Consider the following 20,319-nt stretch of genomic DNA (forward strand, 5'->3'; position numbering starts at 1 on the left):
CCTTTCAGTGCTCAGATATTTGGGAAGTTAAACAAAGCTCCCCATGGTGAAGAGTTTTCCCTTCATCTGGGTGACTACAAAATAGAGGCTCCAAGTACTGACCAAGCAAATATTACTTCCTTAAAACAACTGCAGGTTCCCCATGGACTTGTACTGCCTGTGAAAATAATCATAAGATTGCACTATATATTCCTACTCTGTTATAGATATTTACTTTGAAAATTATTTGGCTGGGGATTTTTTTTGACAAAAGGAAACAAAGAAATGTTATATAAAACCAACACAGACTGAGATTACTTATTGTAGTTATACATTTTCCCCTTATAGAGCAAGTTTAAAGGGAAAGTCTCCAACTGAGTTATCTTTCTCTGTGTCACGATTTCAGTATTTTAACAAAGATTAATGCCTTCAATAGATAAATGTTATGTGCTAGATTAATGATTTGAAATAGCATTTAGAAACAATGCAACCTTAGAAGAATTACATTTAATTCACTATCTAATACAATAGCATTATTTTGCTCTATTCCCTTCAACAAAATCAGAAACTGAAGATTCCAAAGGATGAAACTGTTGGTAGTTTCTACTAAAAAATAGGGAAAACACTTTCTAAAATTATAACAAAGAAGAAAACTTAATTTTACCAAGAATTAAAATATTTTCCACACAATTTAATACTTAATCTGGCTTGCTCCTCTTCTTGCTCAATATTCCTCACACCAGGCACTAGAACTGAAGGAGCTTTACACCCATAAATGTACCTGACTGTATAATCAGTTGTTTGCTTTGGTTCATCTACCCAGTGTGTAACAGCAAAGTTACTTATGGGAGTCAGACTAATCCTAAATTAAACTGTGGTGATTTCTGCTTTACTAGTAATACATTCTTGGCTTACTTACACAGACAAGGTGTGCTTTCTTTGCCCATAAACCACATTCTGAGCATAACAATTCCTAACCTGTTTTACCTGTACTCTCTTTTCTCCCCAGATTTTTCTAGTGGGGGAATAATTTACTGCCATTTACTCTTCACTCTCTTTCCTCATGTTTGCTCAACCCAACCTCGAGTTCAACCTTGCAGAATTGTCACAGAAATTTATCAGCAGAATGGTAGAAATTTATCATTCATTTCAACATGCAGTGATACTTGACTTACAAAAAGAGACAAACAAATGTAAATGATAAATGTATGCAACAACAAATAGCACAGTCAAGGTCAAACAAAACTTTGGTTCCCATACCCTTAAAAACCAAGAACAAAGGACACTGAATGAAGGGTAAAATGTGGCCATTTCAGAATTACTAAAAAGGAATAATGATTTATCATATAGTACCCAATAAATTGAAGAATACATACTGCACAGAAGTTTAGCTTCACACCAAGTTTGCTTCAGCAAAAAAAACAAACAAACCAACAAATCTTATTTGGTGGAGATGTACCTTGCTGGATAAGAGCTTCAGCTGCAGGCTCCCCAGAGCCTGCATTGACATACTCTTCATTGGGATGCTTCCTGTTGTAATGCCTCTTCAGGGACCCCGATATATTGCAGGAATAGTGGCAGTGTGCACAGCGGAAGGGCTGGGAGCAAAAAGGAAAATGTTGGACTGTATTTCCTCACCTCTTCAGGATACTGGGCTAAGCTGCAATGTTTTGATCCCAAGAAACCATGTTCATTTCTGGCTTGGGCACCTTTCAAGGGAACTCTTGAAAATTCAAAATAAATTGAAGTTGTAACTAAACATTACCTAAATTAGGTTCTTTTTATTATGTGCAGGACACAAATATTCTGACTATTATAAGATTATTACCCAGTTCTTGTAATTCAGTAAATTGTGTATTTTTGTAATTGATGATAACAGGTCTGATCATGTGGAGACTCTCTACTATGAAATGACTCAGCTGCTGTGAGCTTTGGTCTGACAAAGGGCAGCAAGACAACTGAAATAACTGAAAGTACAACATGATTGTACAGCCAATCTAATTTAACAGCTTTCCTTTCCTTTCCTTTCCTTTCCTTTCCTTTCCTTTCCTTTCCTTTCCTTTCCTTTCCTTTCCTTTCCTTTCCTTTCCTTTCCTTTCCTTTCCTTTCCTTTCCTTTCCTTTCCTTTCCTTTCCTTTCCTTTCCTTTCCTTTCCTTTCCTTTCCTTCCCTTCCCTTCCCTTCCCTTCCCTTTTCTTTCCCTTTTTACTTTTCCCTTTTTACTTTTTCCTTTTTACTTTTCCCTTTTCTTTCACCTTTCCTTGTTATTTGCATTTCTCTGACCATTTGGTGAGCTGACTTTGGCAACTAAATTAATTAATTCTTTAAGAACATGTCTCTTTTCAACTGACAGAGAGACAAAATCCTAAAGAAAAAAAAATTAGGAAAGCAAACATTTGAACCTAAAGTTGACCTTTGATAATAACTTTCTGACTGAGATATATCACAGTCATAGGGAGCTTGACACAAGCATTAGGTCCTGGTAAAAGCATGCAGATGTTGACTGAAGTCCTCAGGGAAAAGTCAAGTACCTCAGAATAGGATGGAAAATGTTTCATGCACAGCAGTCCCACCTAAAGCTCCTCAGCAGAAAATGGTTGGTACAGAAATGTTCATCCAGGAGCTGAATTTAAAGCAGGGAAATGTCTGCAGTCAGGGTACATTGATTAGAAAACTCTCCTAAGCTCATTGCTCATGATCTTCCTTCAGGTTCCAAACAGCAAAAATAAGGAAGAAAGGTGATGTTCAGACTCCCTTAACCTTATGCTTCAGAGGGTACTGTAAAATTCAGCTACTCAATATTTCAGAGATGGGTACTCTCTTTCTATTGCTGAAACTGTCATTTTTTAAAGGAAATAATGAGACAGACTGCTGTGCTCTTGTAGCACTCACTTGTGCAAGTCATGCATGTTCCCTGCTGTTGGATAGCAGGATTGCAAATTCATGGATCTGGGAAATAGGATGGATTAAAGGATCATTAGGTCACATAAGTAGTGACATTTCTCTGAGCCTGAAAACAACTGTCCTAGAAGGAAACAAACATTTTTTGAACTCCTCTAAACAAATACTCCTGATTGATCTAACCCAGAGTTCAGTTCTCTTGACAATGTCCTGAATTTCCACATTTTTGTGTAGGCAGATCCCAAGGTCAGAAACAGCTGCATTTCAAGAACTGCACTGTGAGTGAATTCATCACTTAGCCATCAAAAAAGGAAAATTATGTATTTTCATTTACAAAAAATCTTTTAAAAATGTAAGTTTGGAGCAAAACCACATACTTGAGACAGAAAAATTGTTTTTTTCAAAATGTAAAATCTCTTTAGATAACTTGTTTTGTCTTGCAAAACTTAAACCATCACTGAAAAGACTGCTTGCCTTGCTGCTTTATGGTACTTGTTAAGAATACCTGCAGTGTACTCTTTATAGAAGTAAAATGATCTGTTAGATAATTAAAGGTGTTACATATGAAAATAGTATCATGTTTTCAATAAGAAATATGTTCACTGTTAAGATAAAGCCTCACATTAAAATGAACATTTTCTCAAATAAAAAATACTGTATTTTTTGGAAAAGGAACCAGTATAATTCCTATTTACTGAATATAACATTTCAAAATACATTACATTAGGACCTATCACACTGAGAACCTATGTTAAAATTTAGCAATAAAAACATACTGCCATTTATTAAAATAAACTGTATCTCTAATCTAAATACTTCATAGAAACATGAACAATTTTCAAAACTCTTTCCAATGCATGTTTCAGATAAATGCGGTGTTTTAAAATTAATTCTATTCCATTTTCTTCAAGTATATGAACACATCTTTAGTACAAGAGACTGAAAATTTTCAGGGAAAATTTAGGTGGGCAATAAACAGTGATAGAAGGGATTTGCTTTCATACTTCCCTAGTACATTTTAAGGTACATATTGGATTCACTCACTCAAGGGCTGATAATCAAAGCCAATAAATTTGTTTCATATTGCAACATACAGATATTTTTGTCAAGTAAAACTACTAATTACAAATTGGTCATGAACAAAATAACCCTATCTCAAAAGTCTGAATATAAATTCAAAATATTAAAATGTTTATATACTGTTAATTGTCATCAAACAAGAAAAGGTGCCAGTTTTATTACTATTATCTAAAGTTCTGTGTATTTCCTAATCACTTTAAGCATGTTTTATATGTGTTCTTACCTTGAAAGAGACGTGTTGTTCCATATGACGTAGGAGCTGTGGTTTCTGGGCAGCTGTATAGTCACACACTGTGCATTTAAACTGCTTTCCTGCAATGGGAATAGCAAATGGAATAATTTTTTTGTATTTAAGTTCAGAAAACTACTGATTCTATTTCCTTATTAAGATAAATTCCCAAATGCTAAGAATGAACAATGAACAACACGAGAAGTCTGGCACTTGCTCTGCAAAATTTTGGTTAAATAGAGCTAAGAGCAGAATAAGGGAGGAAAAAAGGCTCGAGTGCAATCTTTAAATTATAAGCATTAAATGCTCTGGATTCTCCTGGGATAGTCACTTGGGAAAGAAGAAAAAGAATTGTTATGGTGCACCCTAAATGGAAGAAGGAAATCCATTATTTACAACTGCAGGCACAGCTACTTTGCTGTTTGTAAAGCACACTTGGCAATCCTTAAAACACCAATGTTTGATCTTGTTCACATGGGTTTAGTTATTTCTGTCTCCAGCACTGAATTGTTATGATTCAAATACATTTTCCCCTCAAAGCAGTCTCTCTCTCTCACTAATCTATTTTTTCCCTTATGATTTAAATGAACACAATTTCCTTCCTTTTATTCCCTGGGTTTCATACTCTCTTTCTCCTTATTTTGTGTCTAAGATTCTATCAGTCCTGCTACCTGCAGCCAACTTACAAAGTACATTAAATAGTGAAGGACTTCATTCCTGAATTAAATGTGCTCAGCTGGCAAATTGTATTTTAATGATGTGGAAAAAGATGCTAAAAACTATTCCAAAAGTAAAAGAATCAAAAGGTAAAGTAGAAGTAGAATAGATAATGTTCTGTATTATCACAAAGAGATGGGGTTTCTTAGATTCCAGATGCTGATGAAAAAGGTAAAAGCATTTTATACCAAGTGTGAAAGTTTCTATAAAACACAGCTAAGAAGCACCTTCTGGTATCTAAATAAAATAATGAAAATCATGCTTTCTGGTTTACCTCTACCCACAAGCAGTAATGACCCTGGACTACAGAACTGCTTGTTATCATGTCACTCTTGAGAAGTCTGTCTTCTGGAAAAGAATATAAATCAGACACAAAACTACTTTATATTCCATGACTTAAATTGACCTTGCAGGGCTCTGATATTTGAACAAAAATTGCTTGGATTCATAAGTCAGGAAGACAAGACTCATAAACAGTGAAAAAGCTTTCAAATTCACTTATTTGTGAAATAACTGAAGAACACTAGATGTGTGCTGCTAAGAACTTCTGCAGTGCTGTCACTACAGCAAGGGACACTGGGCAAAGAGAAACTGTCACTCGGAATACTGAATGTCCCCTGACAAACCACATTCCTGGTGACAAATGTCCTTTTTCACAAGAGTTTGAAATGCATGAAAAGTTTGCTGGGGTGGTCTTAGTGAGGAAAATTACTTAAGACTCCACAGATAGTGAGATCCTGCTTCCACTGGAGACAATGGTCAAACTCCCCTTCCAAAGGTACTGGGAGTTTCCTGGAACAGTTCTGGAAGTGTAAAAAGCAAGGCACAAGAGCCTAAGTCTTGGATTTATTTGTGCCAGTCAAAAATGGAGGTTTACCAAAAAGGAACACAGAGTCATGGAATGGTTTGGCTGGGAAGGGACCTTAAAGGTCATCTTGTTCCAGCCCCCCTCACCCTGTGATGGTTGGGACACCTTCCACTAGAAGTCCCTGGAGTTATTCCAGAAGATGAAGCCAGATAAAGAAGGCTCCTGGTAATAAGAATGCCTCTAGAGCCAAGGTTTCAGCCTGACCTAGCAGTAACTTATAAAAGAACACAGTTCCTCACATGGATTTGAATGGTTAAAGCTAACTTCACACTTTTAAACCCAATCCAGACATGGCTAAGATCCTGCTCAACTATGGTACTGTTCTTAACAACACTAAATTTCAAAGCAGCCTCAGATGAATTGCATTAATGACTTATACACACATAGGTTTGTTCAAGAAATCTAAGTAACACACAGGTGAAAACAAATCCAACTTTCATTGCTGAATTTCCCTATTTGATCGTGCCAGATGGTGAAAACAAAACAGAAAGGTTTTGAAATGAAACCCCATGAAGTGATTTTTTTTTTACAGGGCCATAGAAAGATACCTTTTTATTTTTCTTTATAGACTGATCATGCTTGAATTTTTTTTCTTTACATACAACAACTTGCCTCCTTCTCCTAGCAAGAAATCAGCTGAAGTTTGCATTTGATAAGTAAAATCTTGATTCTCACATATGAAGCTTAGATGCATATGCCAGACCTACCTGGTACTGATCAACTGACTTCAAAATACTGGAAAGTACTTTTTGAATAACAAATGATTGATTGATTTACCAACATAAAGCATTTCTGCAATAACTTTGGTAATAAAACAATAACTATAATCTTCCTGGAAGATGTAGCATATTGGTAAAAAGGATTGTTTCTTCCACTTGAACACACAGACATAAGCATTAAAAAATATCTCTGACACAGAAACTTCAAATATATTCTAAAAATGTAACAGAGCATTGTGTGCTTTCTCTGAAGATGTAATTTGAAAAAAAAAGGAATCTAAATTAAATGGTCAATAAAAAGGGGAATGAGGTTTCACACACTTGCATGAGTAACAAAAATCAAGCTACTAAGTCATAATGAAGTTCTGTACAACTTATTCTGCTAAATAATTTACTTCAGTATGATAGTCACAGAATAATAAAGTACACTGTTGTGCCCTAAACTTTGATGTAAAATGGGATACTTTTCTGGATGTGCATCTTGCTTTTTTCAGTTATCATCACAGAAATGATAAAACTGCAGGGCAAATGAGGTGCTGAGTGTGAGACTGTAGAGAGTAAGTGCCCAGGTTTGCCACTGGCTGATTAGACACCAGGATCCAAATAATATTTTCATAGAATAAAACAGTGAGAGACTTTAAAGTAAGAGACAGAACTATTGGCAATTCAAATTTCTACTGAAATAAACAATTCTCTGTTAGAAGAAGGAAGGCATACAAAGCCAATATGAATTTCAGAGAAACCTAATATTTCAGAGACAGCTGCCTTTCACAGAAATTAATTTCACAAAGTTTTGAATTATTTCCCAAATGGTGTCTCCTGGGAATAAAATAAATCTGTAAATCACACTTAAGTGCTCAACTGAAAAGCATTTGTTAATAAGGCCTGTGGTACAGCCAATATTTATTGTTCTAAAATAGATTTAATAATTAGATAATAGATTTAATGCACTTACCATCAGCAGTATGAAGGAGTTTATGGCTCTTCAAAGTGCCTTTTGATTTGAACTTTTTCCCACACATATCACAAAGGTGGGTTTTCTCTGTGCTGTGACGATTCATGTGAGCTTTCAAATTGCTCTTGCTGCGAGTGGCATACTCACAGAGGGAACATTTGAAGGGTTTCACACCTAAAAATGAAAAAAAAATATACCATGAAACAACCAGGCTGTGCCTTTCCAGGCTGGACATTTGCCTGAAAGAAATTTCAGATCATGTGAACAACATGGACAAAGAGAAACACTTCAAAATTTCTATCTCTACAAATAAGAAATTTCATCTACAGCTTCTGTATAGATGATGCTGAGCTCATGACAGCATCACTTAACTTGCTAAGAGAAAGGAGGAGTTCTTTCACAATTGAATATTGCCCTACTGAAGCCAGGTATTGAGTTTGACCAGGAAAATACTGATATTTGGGCCTTGCTATGCCTACCCTCCCTTTAGAAGTAAAATCCAGGCTGCCTTTGTTTATGCCAAGCTTGTGTACATGTCTCCCTCCAGAAGTCTTCAGGTAGCTCCCATTCTCTGTTTACTACAATCAAGAGTGAGGAAACCTGTTGTAAGGAGGACTGCTTCATTAGGCAGTTAACATGAAAGCAGAAGTTAGGTGTGCAAGCTGTGTTTTACTGTTAATTAGTGTCATATTTGCTGATGGTTCAGGCAGATACAAACACTTAAAACTTCTCTTCCCTCATATTGTCCAAGGCATACAGAGAAATACCCAGTGGGTCATCTAACAGGTCTATAGCAACATAGTAAATCCTTCAAAGAAAAGCTGAATGAATCTGAATTGGCAGAGTAGTTCAACAGTTTCATGAGGGTCTGCACATTTTAGATTGATACTTGTGACCTTAAAGTTAGATTTACAAGCATGAAGAATTACAGTCTGCTTTAAGCAGACTTGATTGCACACTTTGATTTGGGAGGAAATTTCTATTCACCTCTTTCTCGTGCCAGGTTGATGGCATGGGTTCCCAGTTCCAGTCAGATTAAAAGAACTTTGTCTATAGAAACACAAGGAATTCCTCTAACCTACATTCTGCCTTACTTAAACTCCTTAATGGAGGAAAGGCCACTGGAGAGGAGCCCTGCTCTGCTACACAGGCAGGAAAGCTCAGAGTTAGAGCACTCAAACAAACATGCTGAACTACCTATATGGGAACACTTTGGAAAGATGATACCAGTTTGAGAGCACCAAATCCCATTATCCCCTTTATGGAGAGGGATGGCTGAAGAACCTAAAATCACAGGCAATCTGTTCCACAGATTACTAATGGGACAAAAGACCATGTAAGCTGTCTTCAAGCTTTTACAAAAATACATAGACTGGGTAGACACAAGATTTTACTGTCTAAAGATTTGAAATTCAAGGCATTTTTAACCCATGTGTTGCCTTATTACTGGAATTTCTCCCCAAAAATGTCATAAATATGATGAGCATTATCTTAGGGGATTTGATCACTGTTTGTGTCAAAGGCAGCTAGCTGCCATGCTCTGCAGTATTTAATTAAAATACTCACAGAATTTTATGTACACATCAAAGCAACTGGATTTCAATTGGTGTACTAACAGATTTCCAGACCAAGGATTTTTGGACAAATGTAAAAGGAGCAGCAGAGACTCATAAGAAGATACAGAAAATTACTTGTTTCAAAATACTGAGCATTTATTTAATTCACTCCTCCTTACTCACATAGAATACTTTATAGATGTTTATGAATGTTTTCTGGAAAAAAATTGCATAAGAATTTTAATAATTTTTATAAAACATTTAAACTGTCTGTTAATGTTATGAGTGTGAAGTTCCATATGTGATCCAGAATCCATTAAATGGTTTAATTAACCTTCAATGTAGCTTAAAGTTTTGCATTTGAGTATAGAAATACACTTGAATCTGTTCTGGGTTTTTTTTTTTTTTTATGTCAGCAAAGCTTCAGTGGAATATGAGACTCATTTTATGCTCAAAAGCTTAAAAGCAGAGTTTTACCTTCATGAGCCCAAATATGACGTTGAAGGTCTGATCCATTCTTCATAAAATAAAAATCACAGTGGGGACATTTCACAGCTCGTTTTCCAATAAGTCCTTTCAGCTGAACTCTTCTGCCAAGAATCTCAGAAATAGTAGTCATTGAAACCTCTGAGAGAAATGCAGAAGGTAGTAAGAACCAGAAGGACATGAGGCAATTTATTTTGTAATACTGAAGAGCTAGATCCTGATTCAGTCCAACTTTTAAAAGTTGTATTTCCCCTACTACCACTCAAAACTGACTTGAGCAAAGAGCACAAGGGCCCTTTTTTCCTTTAGGCCTTCTAGGATGCTCTGTCCTTTCTCTCCTGATCTGTGAACTCACTGTCCTCACTGCCTGTTTAAATAAAAAATATTTTAAATATTAAAAAACTCAGTTGGGCCATTGGTACAAAAGATCATTTTATTACTGTGACCCTTCTCCATAAGCTAAATTGGCAATTTTTTCTTCAATATTTTCAAAAGCTTTATTCACAATTTCAGCCCAGATTTCCAGATGTCAAGGATCTGAAGACAATTCACTTCAGCCACAGCTACAATGGTCAGAAATCTGATAATCAGGCACTTTAAAGGGAAAACCAGGCTCATGGAATAAATGTGACTGGAAGGGACCTCTAAGGTCACCTACTCCAAGCAGAGCCAACTTTACAGTTCCATTTTCAAAGTTAGATCAAGCTGTCTGGGGTCATATCCAGTCCTGTCCTGAACATATCTAAGGATGCAGATTCTACAGCCTCTCTTGGCCCACTGCAGTGTTTAACCATCTTTACAGTCAAAACTGTTTTCCCTAGTTCTAGTCAGAATCTTGTTCCAACTGACATCCCTTCAATGTACAGCTCCAAGAAAAATCTCCCTCTGTCTTCTTTTTAATTAGATTGCTGAAGACAGCAATTAAGATTCCTCTCCTGGCCTTTTTTTATTCAAGCTAGACACACTCAATTCTGTGTATTTCCTTCATGTGAGATAATGTTTTGGTTGTCACAGTGAAAAAGTTCAAAATAATGAAGTTTAAATTAAAGTGGCCTAGACACATAATGAAAACACTGCCAGATGCTTTTAAAAATAAATCAAATTGCTCAATGCATGTCAGATGAATGAAATGCTATCTCTTGACTTAATGAAAGTACAACACTCATGAAATCTAAACCTTAAGACATGAAAGCTGGTGACATATTATGCCTCAAATCTTATAAACTTGAAAGTTCCTGTCTAAACTTCAATTTTTACCAAAAATCACCTTGTCTCCTGATGGTCGGTCCCAGAATAGAATCACAAAAATCCTGCCTGAACTCATATGAATAGGGAAAATAACCTCAAAAGGTACTATAAAAGCCCATGAACTGAGCAGAGATAAGTTCTAAGGTACCAAAAAAAATGAAAAATACAGCCATAAGTCTGAACCCTCATTCTGCCTTTCATGGCTTAGATCCTTCATTCATGACTGCAGGCTAGGATGTCTGCTCAGTGGGGAGCTATGGAAGCTGATGCCTCTCATGCCTCAGAACTATTAAGAAATATATTAAATCAGACAGTGGATGAAAGGTAGATAATTCTGAGAGCTGGGACCAGAACCTAAGACTCTTCTTCACTGCTGAGTACAAAAATCATTGGGCAATAAAGCCAAGCTCTCTTATCTCTTTGGTCTGAAATACTGCTCTGCCAAAGTCTACGGAGATTTTTGTCTCACTGCCTTCATGGGACCAAAATTCAACTCCTCTGCAAATATAGAAGAGGAAGGACTACTTTTTGATTTCATACTTTCTACTTGAAACAGAAGAGACAAGGGAGCAGGGCATGCAGAATGATACTAAGAAAGGAAGAAGAGGGGGAGTTCTAGAATATTTTAATGATAAATATGAAAATGCTTCAGTTTAATTTTTGATATGTCACTTTAAAATTCAATTCATCTTAAACAGTACCCATCTTTCCTTTCATCTTCATTAATTTTAATTTATATTTTTGAAAACAACTGCACTCATGCCACTGCAGTATTTAATAGCTTATACCATCAGACTCTTCACATTTATGTGGACTGCAATTAAGAGTGGTGTACAAATAAATGATTTCTTCCTGATTATAATGAGAAAATTCACAGAAATAAAAGATTTGTACATTAATTCTCCTCCATATTTTAAAAGAGGCTTATTGCATAACTGTTGCAGAGGCATATCTTAGATGCAGTATTTCTTTATTAGTGCCATAGAGATATATCTAATAAATCTGCTATTCTGCCTTTTAGCTCTATACGCCCATGATACAAGAATGAAAAATGAAAACACAAAATAATAGTGCAGATTTTCTTTCTAAACCTTACTTCTACTATAAGAGTTTAAAAGACCCACTGAATAAAAAAAAAAATTACACTATACTTTTTTTAGAGGGATTCAGATACCAAATTGAATTGAATTGTTCAGGAGTATTTATAAATCCACAAGTTTAGTACTTCAGGGCTCCAGAGTTAACTGGTATTTCTGGACCTCAGACATAGCACACAGTGATCATTCATCAGTCAGTGGACAAGAACAGGCTAGGTGCAACATGTAGGGCACAGAACATCATTGTCCTGCCAGTTCTCAGGTTCTGTTATTCAGGAATATCTCCTAGGCTCCCTGCCTGAGGCAGCACAAAGGCTTTAAAGGCACAGTTCTTGAGATTCAATTTCTATGCTTACTGGAGTTATACCTCCTGACTACAGTATAGTTCAGAAGCCTTTTCTCATCTCAATTTCCTGCATCAGACATGTCCTCTGACGTACGACAAGCCCTCCAACCACACTGCTCTGGAGTGGTCTGCAAATAAAGAGGTTTAGTAACTAAAGAGCTGAAGTGGGAGTTAAGGACAAAATTAAAGTGAAGGAAATTGTTTAAAACACGGGTCTAGCACTATCTAGTGGCAGTAGGAAGATAAACCACTGCTTTACCTATTGTGCTGTACATCTGACAAGAAAGACATGGAAAGTTACATCATTTTTAGTTGTATTTTTTTCCCGTAGACTCAGTCTGAGCATGACTAGTGTTTTCCTTCTTTGTATCCAATTATGTCAGGTGATAAGGAGCACTGTAGATGAATTAATGAAAGTGTCACTTCTCCCTCCTCTGCAGTAGCAGCAGGACTTTCTATCCAACATAACACAGATCCTGAGAAGCAGGAAATTAGGGACACACCAGTGTGATTGCTGAGTTCACATCAGTGAGGTTTAAATTTTAAATCAGTCCCCACACCAGCATTTTGGCATCAAATTCCCAAGATCTGAGGAAGAATTGTTACTCAGGCACAGCACACTGACTCACCACATTCATGTTATCTTGTATTTGCACTGATAAATCAGGACACCAGAATGCAAGGTGTAAACAGAGTTTGGAGCAGTTTGCTGCATCCAGCAAGCAGTTTGTGGATCCAGATCCATTACATGTTCCAGTAATGGAACTTGCCAGCTCCATTCCTACTGGCCACACCACACCCCAGCTGGTTCTAGCAGGAGCCCTGCTGCAGACTCCAGCTGGCCCTGGGGGCCCAGCCCAGCCCATGGGACCTGGGCAAGCACAGGGCCAGCTCTGCATTCCCATCAGGCACCTACAGACACATCATGAGCCCTGAACACATTCCTGTCAGTTCATGTAGGGCCAGGGGGAATTTCACATCTCCTGGGCTGCTACAGGATCTCTATATGCCTGATCCCAAACTTCCAGTGCTTAATTTGAATTCACCCTTTTCCAGATGAAGACAGATTTCTTAGCACAATTACCTGACATATTCCACAACACACTCAAACAGGAACACTTTTCACTCTGAGTTCTAACATCTGCAAAACCAACACAATTCTTACTCTAAACCAGTTGAATTAGAAAAAGACTCTTCTCTTTCTTAGAAATATAATCACATTACACTGCTCATTCTAAACCCTTATCCATTTATTGCAACAGACTGAGAAATCTTCCTTGGTTTTTTTTCTTACCAGGGTGATTTGTCTTGATGTGAGATTTTATAAGTCGATCTTCAGAAAACGACTTCTCACACACAGGACAGGAATAACTCTTTTTATCCTTAAGTGAGAAAGAAAGGGATTGCATTTTCAGTCTACTGGTATAATCACTATAGTCATTATTCAGTAATACATGGTTCTCAACAAAGTTCTAATTCAAGGTTCAGTTTTTAAGGAAAAAAAGGAATGTATTTATAGTGAAATAAGTGAAGGAGAAATATTAAAAGACTCTAAGCACATCATTAATCCTCATGAATACAGGGTTCCAAGTTACAGCAGATGAGAATATGCACAATAAATGTAAGCATTATCTTCTGACTGACTCTGTAGAAAATCAGGAGTTGAAAGATCAAGTCACATAACAGAAGAGAATGTATTTGATGTAAGCAGTAATATTTCGGGGTTTTTCTTCTTTTTTTTCACAAGTCCACCCTTCTTATACCAGGATCAGATCTTACCCTTCTGAAGACAACCACCACTCTGTGGATTTATAAAATGGCCTGAAATTGAGCAGCGGAGTTAACAATGACAGATGCCATTACTTATTCAGTATCTACATTTTTAACTACTTTATAAATATCCAGCATTTTATTACCAATAAAGTCTTATTCTAGTATTTTGATTTAAAGACTACCATGCATTTTCTCAGTGTCACTGATGTTATAACAGATTGAACACTGTCAATCAAGTCCAACTGGAGAGTTTTGATGTCATCTCTTCCTATATGCAATTTTAGTCTAATTGCAATTTTCCTGTTTTGACAAATGCTTTTAACTCCTAAAAATGTAGAAATTTTCTCCATTACACTTTAAATTAAACCTTGACAGTCACAATATAAATTGGAGAGATTGATCTTTCCAGCAGTACCTGCTGGCACTTGGATGCTCAATCCAATGAGTGGGTCATAGTCACCTCTGCACTCAGTAGATTAATTTATGAGGGCATTATCAAAACCACAGATGGAGGGAGTCTAGTTAGTCCTGACAGCTGGGCAGGTGCCCAGGTAACACAGTACTTGGTTGGAGAGGTGCAGTGCCCACCTAGCAGAGATCTCTGAAAAGGTGAGCTGAAGCCACAGAACAGACACCTCACTACTTATTCCAGGATAGAAATACTTCCTAAAGAGTGTGGAAGGAAGATTATTGATCAAAATGGGACAGACCCCTGTGTTATGAAGGAGAAATCTGGAGATTACAGGAGGCTAAGGGTCCTGGACTCTGCCAGTTTCTGACCTTTGACCAAAGAACATCTGTATAGCAAGGAGGACTGTACAAGGAGGTCATTATTGTCCAGATGCTGCAGTTGTACAGCTGTACATGGACACCTCTCTTGAAAGGAAAGCAATAATTGATGGGTTTTCACAGCAGACAGGTTTTGGAATATGATGCAGCATTGGCAGTCAGTCTCATGTACCTCTGAGAAACAAATCCCTGAGTTGAAGTACCTACAAGTTAAAACCAGCAGTAGCCCTAGAACACTTGGGTTGAAATAGCAATAAATACTCCCACAGCTGTAGCATATGGAGCTCTCACTGGCATTAATGTGGCAGTGGCACAAGGAGAATTCTGCCTGAGCTGACAGCCATTTGCTCCTGTGAAAAAACCTGCACCAGGGGCTGGGGATGGCAGCTACACAAGGATTACCACCCTGAGGGCTGTACCTTGCTGTGATGGAGTTGGGGCTGTCATCATTTTAAGCCCTAAGAATCTTAAGGGAAAGAAAGGAACATCAGAGAATACTAGCTGAGTTTTGGAAGAGATTCAAGGAGTCTACAAAGCTGACAAAACCTTGAAAAAGAGCTGTTAGTTTGTGGAATTAGGGTCTCTGAAATGATATAACCTAAATCTGCTACTGATGATTTTGGATTTCTACCTGAACATGTTATGTTGCAGACATCTTTTTATGAAAATCCTTTCCTTAGGATTTTTTCCTCCTGAGAAGCTGAGAGGCCTCAGGAACAAATGTAAACAATGGTTATCTGCTGCTGTGGAATGCAACAGGTGGATCTGGGATTGGTCTCATGTGCTTGTTTGTAATTAATGGCCAATCACAGTCAGCTGGCTCAGACAGAGTCTGGGACAGCTGCCTTTGTTATTCATTCCTTTCTATTCTTGGCTTAGCTAGCCTTCTGAGATGAAACCTTTTCTTCTATTCTTTCAGCATAGTTTTAATGTAATATATATCATAAAATAATAAATCAAGCCTTCTGAAATATGGAGTCAACATTCTCATCTCTTCCCTCATTTGAAAACCCCTGTGAACACCATCACAATGTTACTCCAATAAAGATTGGTAGATTAATCATAACAAAACTCCATAGCAATGTTTGCACCTTTTCAAAGATGTAGTTGCATGATCACATTCATAATTTGGCACATATAAGAAAAACAGCACAAAATCATTTAGGGGCTCTTGAGCTGAAATGTGTTGACAGATCTCAGTCTGTTCCTCAAACTTGCTATATATGTGATTTCAAAATATACAATAAATAAAGGGAAAAAAATAGTATACTTTTAGTGTGCAGTTGGGTGTTGCTGGTCTTTAATACTCACTGAATTAAGTATTTCTCACTGTGGCCAGAACATTGAGAAAAATGTTAAAAAAGGAAATAAAAATTCAACACTCCACTACACACACGCCACTTCAGCTGAAGTGCTGTTAACTGTGACAACTTCACATTCTTATTAATATTCTTGAAGAAGGCAAGACTATAAGCCTATATCTTAGAGGAAAAACCAAAATAATCAGTAAATGCATCAAGAGCTATAGGGCAACATGAATGGATGGGTGCTGAGAACTCATCTTTCCACAGGACGATGGTAACAAAATTCTTCAATAATGAAATAATGCCCACAGCTTTTTTCAAGCTATTAGGATGTTATCTACACCAAGTTCTGCAGAAGTGATTTTCAAAAGGGTTGTCATTTGTAGTGTAACAGAGCATGCCTAGGAGCACTGAGTCCCTTCAAAGTGTGGCTCCGGTTCCTCACAGAGAGTGCTCAGCTGAAGCCAAACCTTTCCTTGCTGGGTATCCAGGCCAGTGCCAGAGTACTGGAGCTTATGCTGCCAGCTTGGAATGCTTAAATGTTCTTCTGTTGCTGCCCTGAGAGCTTGTGTGAGTCCTTCAGTGCAATCCCACCAGTCTCAAAACAGCCTTTAAAGATTCCCTGCTGCAAATTAAAGATTTCAGAGCACCCAGATCACAACACAGAGCCCCAGAGAAGCTCCCCTGGTCCTCAGCTCCAGCTCTTCAGGTGCCATGGCCACAGGTGATGACAGAAACCCTTTGAAAGCTGAGGTTGCAGAAATACCTGAATCACATTCTCAGCAAGCAAGTTCTCCTCTGGTAAGAATGAAAGTTATTTTTCCTCTGCCTTATTGGAATATCTGCCTTTTAAATGCCTTTGAAGTTTTTTTTGAACAGAAGCAAAGCATGGAGAGAGAACTGCATCTACCTTTGTTAGAGACCAGCTGCAAAGTCCAATCAGCTGTTTAAAATTCAAAGGCAATCACTGCCTGATATTTTCCTCAACATCTCTATTAGCCAATTTGAGAAAATACAAGAAACTTAAAATAATTCCTAAATAAAAATAGGTTTTTGACTGAAAGTGTTGTTTGCATTCCATAAAGCAGGAATTTAATTAGGTATGTAAGTATTCTTAAACTAGTGAAAATAAATTAGCCTAACATTATCACAAATTTTCTTGTTTATACTATTTCTTTATTAAATAAGGCCACTTACATAATAATCACAATGCATTTCTCTTTATAGAAATGAATTAAAATTGTGCTAAGAAAGCATCAGCTATATTGCATTATCCATTTATAGTGCTCTGAAGAGAATTTTATTTCTCTGAGGCATGTGTTTCAAGATACTTCAAGGGGTAGGTATACAAGTATACAGTCACAAAAATAAAAATTAAACCCCTCTACTTAATATTGGCACTCACAGAATATTTCCAGGAAAAGTTCCCACAACTCAATTAACACAACATTTGATTGCATAATTTTGTAGAGGAATAGAAGACCAAAGCCTGCTCCCATATCTATCCAGATCAACAGAAATTTAATTTCTAACACCCATGGGATCAGAATTAGACCTCCAAGTTACACTTCTGAAGAGTGAAGACCTCCAGGAATCTTCACCACAGTTGTCATGATGTTCAAATAAAACATTTCCCAAAAGATTCAGCATTAAACTGATGTCCCATTAAAATGCAACTCAGCTAAAAGGAAGTGATGTACCTAGGAGACAGCTGTGCACACATGTGAAGGAGGCTACAGAAAAACATGCAGATGTTTAGACAGATTTTTCTGAAGTCTGGCAAGAAGTAGAACTCAGCTCACAAAATGACAAGCACCTGCATACAGTACTTAAGCATTTTTTGGTGAAATAACTTTAGTAAAAACAAATGCCAAGCTGACATTCATTATGGAAGTGAGGACTAAGAGCAAAAGCTGCTTTCCAACTGAGTGCCTGATCATTAGACCAGAGATGTTTTTGTTAACTGCTTCCCTTTCCAGTACCTTGCATTCTTGACTGCTCAGCAGCACTGCTCCAGAGGCAGAGGAAACACAGCCAGAGCAGTGACCCTGTGAAAATTTACTCTCCTCAGGAAGGGCAAATGAGCAATCAGAGCTTGGGCATCTTAAATCCTACTAACAGCTACACTATTACATGAAAGGTCAACAGCATCATGGAATTTCTAAGCATCCTTCCAAAGACAAGAATAATTTACAGCCCAAAATGTGCATCAAAGTAGATGCAAGCACTTAATAACGGGTGGTGGTTCTAAGTCTGAACTGCAGTTTTATAGAGGTGCTAATGTTGCAGTATCAATTACATACATAGACTTAAAATATGTTCAGAGACAAACCTCTCTGTGATGTTTATCTGCTCAGCACAGTGAGCATGGCAAAAGCCACTGGGGGTTGTACACAAACTCTGGTACCTACTTCAGCATTGTTTAATTCCACACCCTGCTCTTTAATGTTACCATGAGCTCATTCATAATATAAATTGTACTGAAGCAATTTGAAACTGCCCAGCCCTTTCCTATGTCCCATGACACTGAAGTGATTGGTCATGTCACAGTTTGAACTTTGGAGGAGCTCAATAAATGCCAATAAACATCAAAAATCTACAATAAAAGCCCTAGGAGCAAGAGATGAGCACTGAAAATCAGAGAATATACAAAAGTTTTGGTTTTGAATCAAGCCACGCTTCAATTCCCAGGCTTCAAAAGTAAAACTGTTCCCTGTAACACCAATGTGTAGCAAACACAGAAGGCAAGAGGCAGCACATTCACACTCCCCATCATCATCTGCCAGGGAATAACCAACTCCAAATTCAGTGCAAGACTTGGGTGCTGCACAGAGAGTAAAATGGTGTCTATGCAGTGATATATACAAGGATGAAGGGAAAGATGCTTTTCAATACCCATCATTTATCTTCTACAAATAATGCAGGGATCCAGCTGAAATGCAGCCAGCAAGGTGATGTAGAATACACATCCACACAAGAAACTGAACTGAGATTTCAATATCTTCTGTCTCCAGAGAAGTTTAAATTTTGACATTTATTAAGAACTATTTTTTCAAATTAAAGTTAAAGTAGATTTCCACATTTAACTATGCATAGATATATTTTTGAAGAAGTAGTCCTTTTCACTGAGATATGCATGGAGTAAATATACCAAGCAGTGGACACAAAGATCAATATAAGAATTGCCAAATTCAGTTACTAAGTAAATTCTAATACATGAATTTTTCAATCCATGTAAATGAATTTATTTCACAGTAAGCATCAGTAAGTGTGCTTCTGAAAGATTGTGCCACCACAATGTTTTTAATTATGAAATCCATTTTCTCAGTTCTATTTAGAATTATGAAAATGATGTTCCTGGTGGGAGCTGCTGGACATTCATCACACTTGAAAACCAGGTACTAATGGAAGGATATAAGGAGAGCTAATTGTAGACTCTTTTTTCTTAAGTGTTCTTAGACATCAATTACACAGATTTTTGCTATCACATGGGCATTGTAAATATCATGAATTCAAAAACATCCAAAAAGAAAGCCTATGATATGGATCTTCTGCACCTTTCACAACAAATTCAGACTCAATTGCAAATATTTACAGAAGGGGAGGACACAATGGCGGGAATTTTTTCCTTTTTGTGTCATCTCTTCTGTTTGGTTTTAAAGTTCTTCAGAAGTAGCTGCTTAAGAACAGTAGGAGGTGAAGTGTTGTTCTGTTCCAAATACCTTTAAAGTAAATTCAGCTGTTGGAAATACTGACCAATAGCCTACCAAGACCTGGTTTTAGCACATGGCACTCTGAGGGCTTTTTGAACAAGACAGGAACCTTTAAAATGAGATCTCTCTGTGTTTGTCAACACAACAGAAAATGTTAGATGTTCAACTGCAGCTAGGTGAAGATACTAGGAAAAAAATCCTTTTTAACAACTTAAATATCTTTTGCCTGTAGTAATTAAGAAGAACATATTTCCATTTTACACGAGTCATTTATTTATGAAGGAAGGGAATTCAGGTTCACGGAATGAAGTAATGTAACAATAGTACCAACTTTATTCTACTCACCCAAAGGATCTGAAAATACTGAGAAAACCAAAGAGAGAAAATGGATACAGACATAATGCCCTGGAAACAGCTCTGAGAAGGTCCAAATATCCAGTTACTCTAAGTCAGGTATTCCCAGAAATGTGCAGAGAACACACAGGTTAGAACCCTGAGCTATGTCTTCAAGTATTACCACAGAATTACAAACACTGAAGAAGACACTCAATTCAGACAAA

General features: G+C 37.1%; 1 protein-coding gene across 1 annotated transcript in view; it reads right to left on the reverse strand.

Annotated features, from left to right (window-relative positions):
* Positions 1-20,319, reverse strand: part of ZFAT (zinc finger and AT-hook domain containing) — a 77,003-nt gene that overhangs the window by 21,336 nt on the left and 35,348 nt on the right. The window contains exons 8-12 of the mRNA XM_066548437.1: positions 13,475-13,562; positions 9,481-9,630; positions 7,448-7,621; positions 4,183-4,271; positions 1,439-1,577 (exon numbers count right to left, since the gene is read on the reverse strand). Of these exons, the coding sequence (XP_066404534.1) occupies positions 1,439-1,577; positions 4,183-4,271; positions 7,448-7,621; positions 9,481-9,630; positions 13,475-13,562 (640 nt within the window). The remainder of the gene's footprint in view (positions 1-1,438; positions 1,578-4,182; positions 4,272-7,447; positions 7,622-9,480; positions 9,631-13,474; positions 13,563-20,319) is intronic.

The sequence above is a fragment of the Molothrus aeneus genome, chromosome 1, assembly GCF_037042795.1.
Source record: "Molothrus aeneus isolate 106 chromosome 1, BPBGC_Maene_1.0, whole genome shotgun sequence".
Taxonomy (NCBI): Eukaryota; Metazoa; Chordata; class Aves; order Passeriformes; family Icteridae; genus Molothrus; species Molothrus aeneus.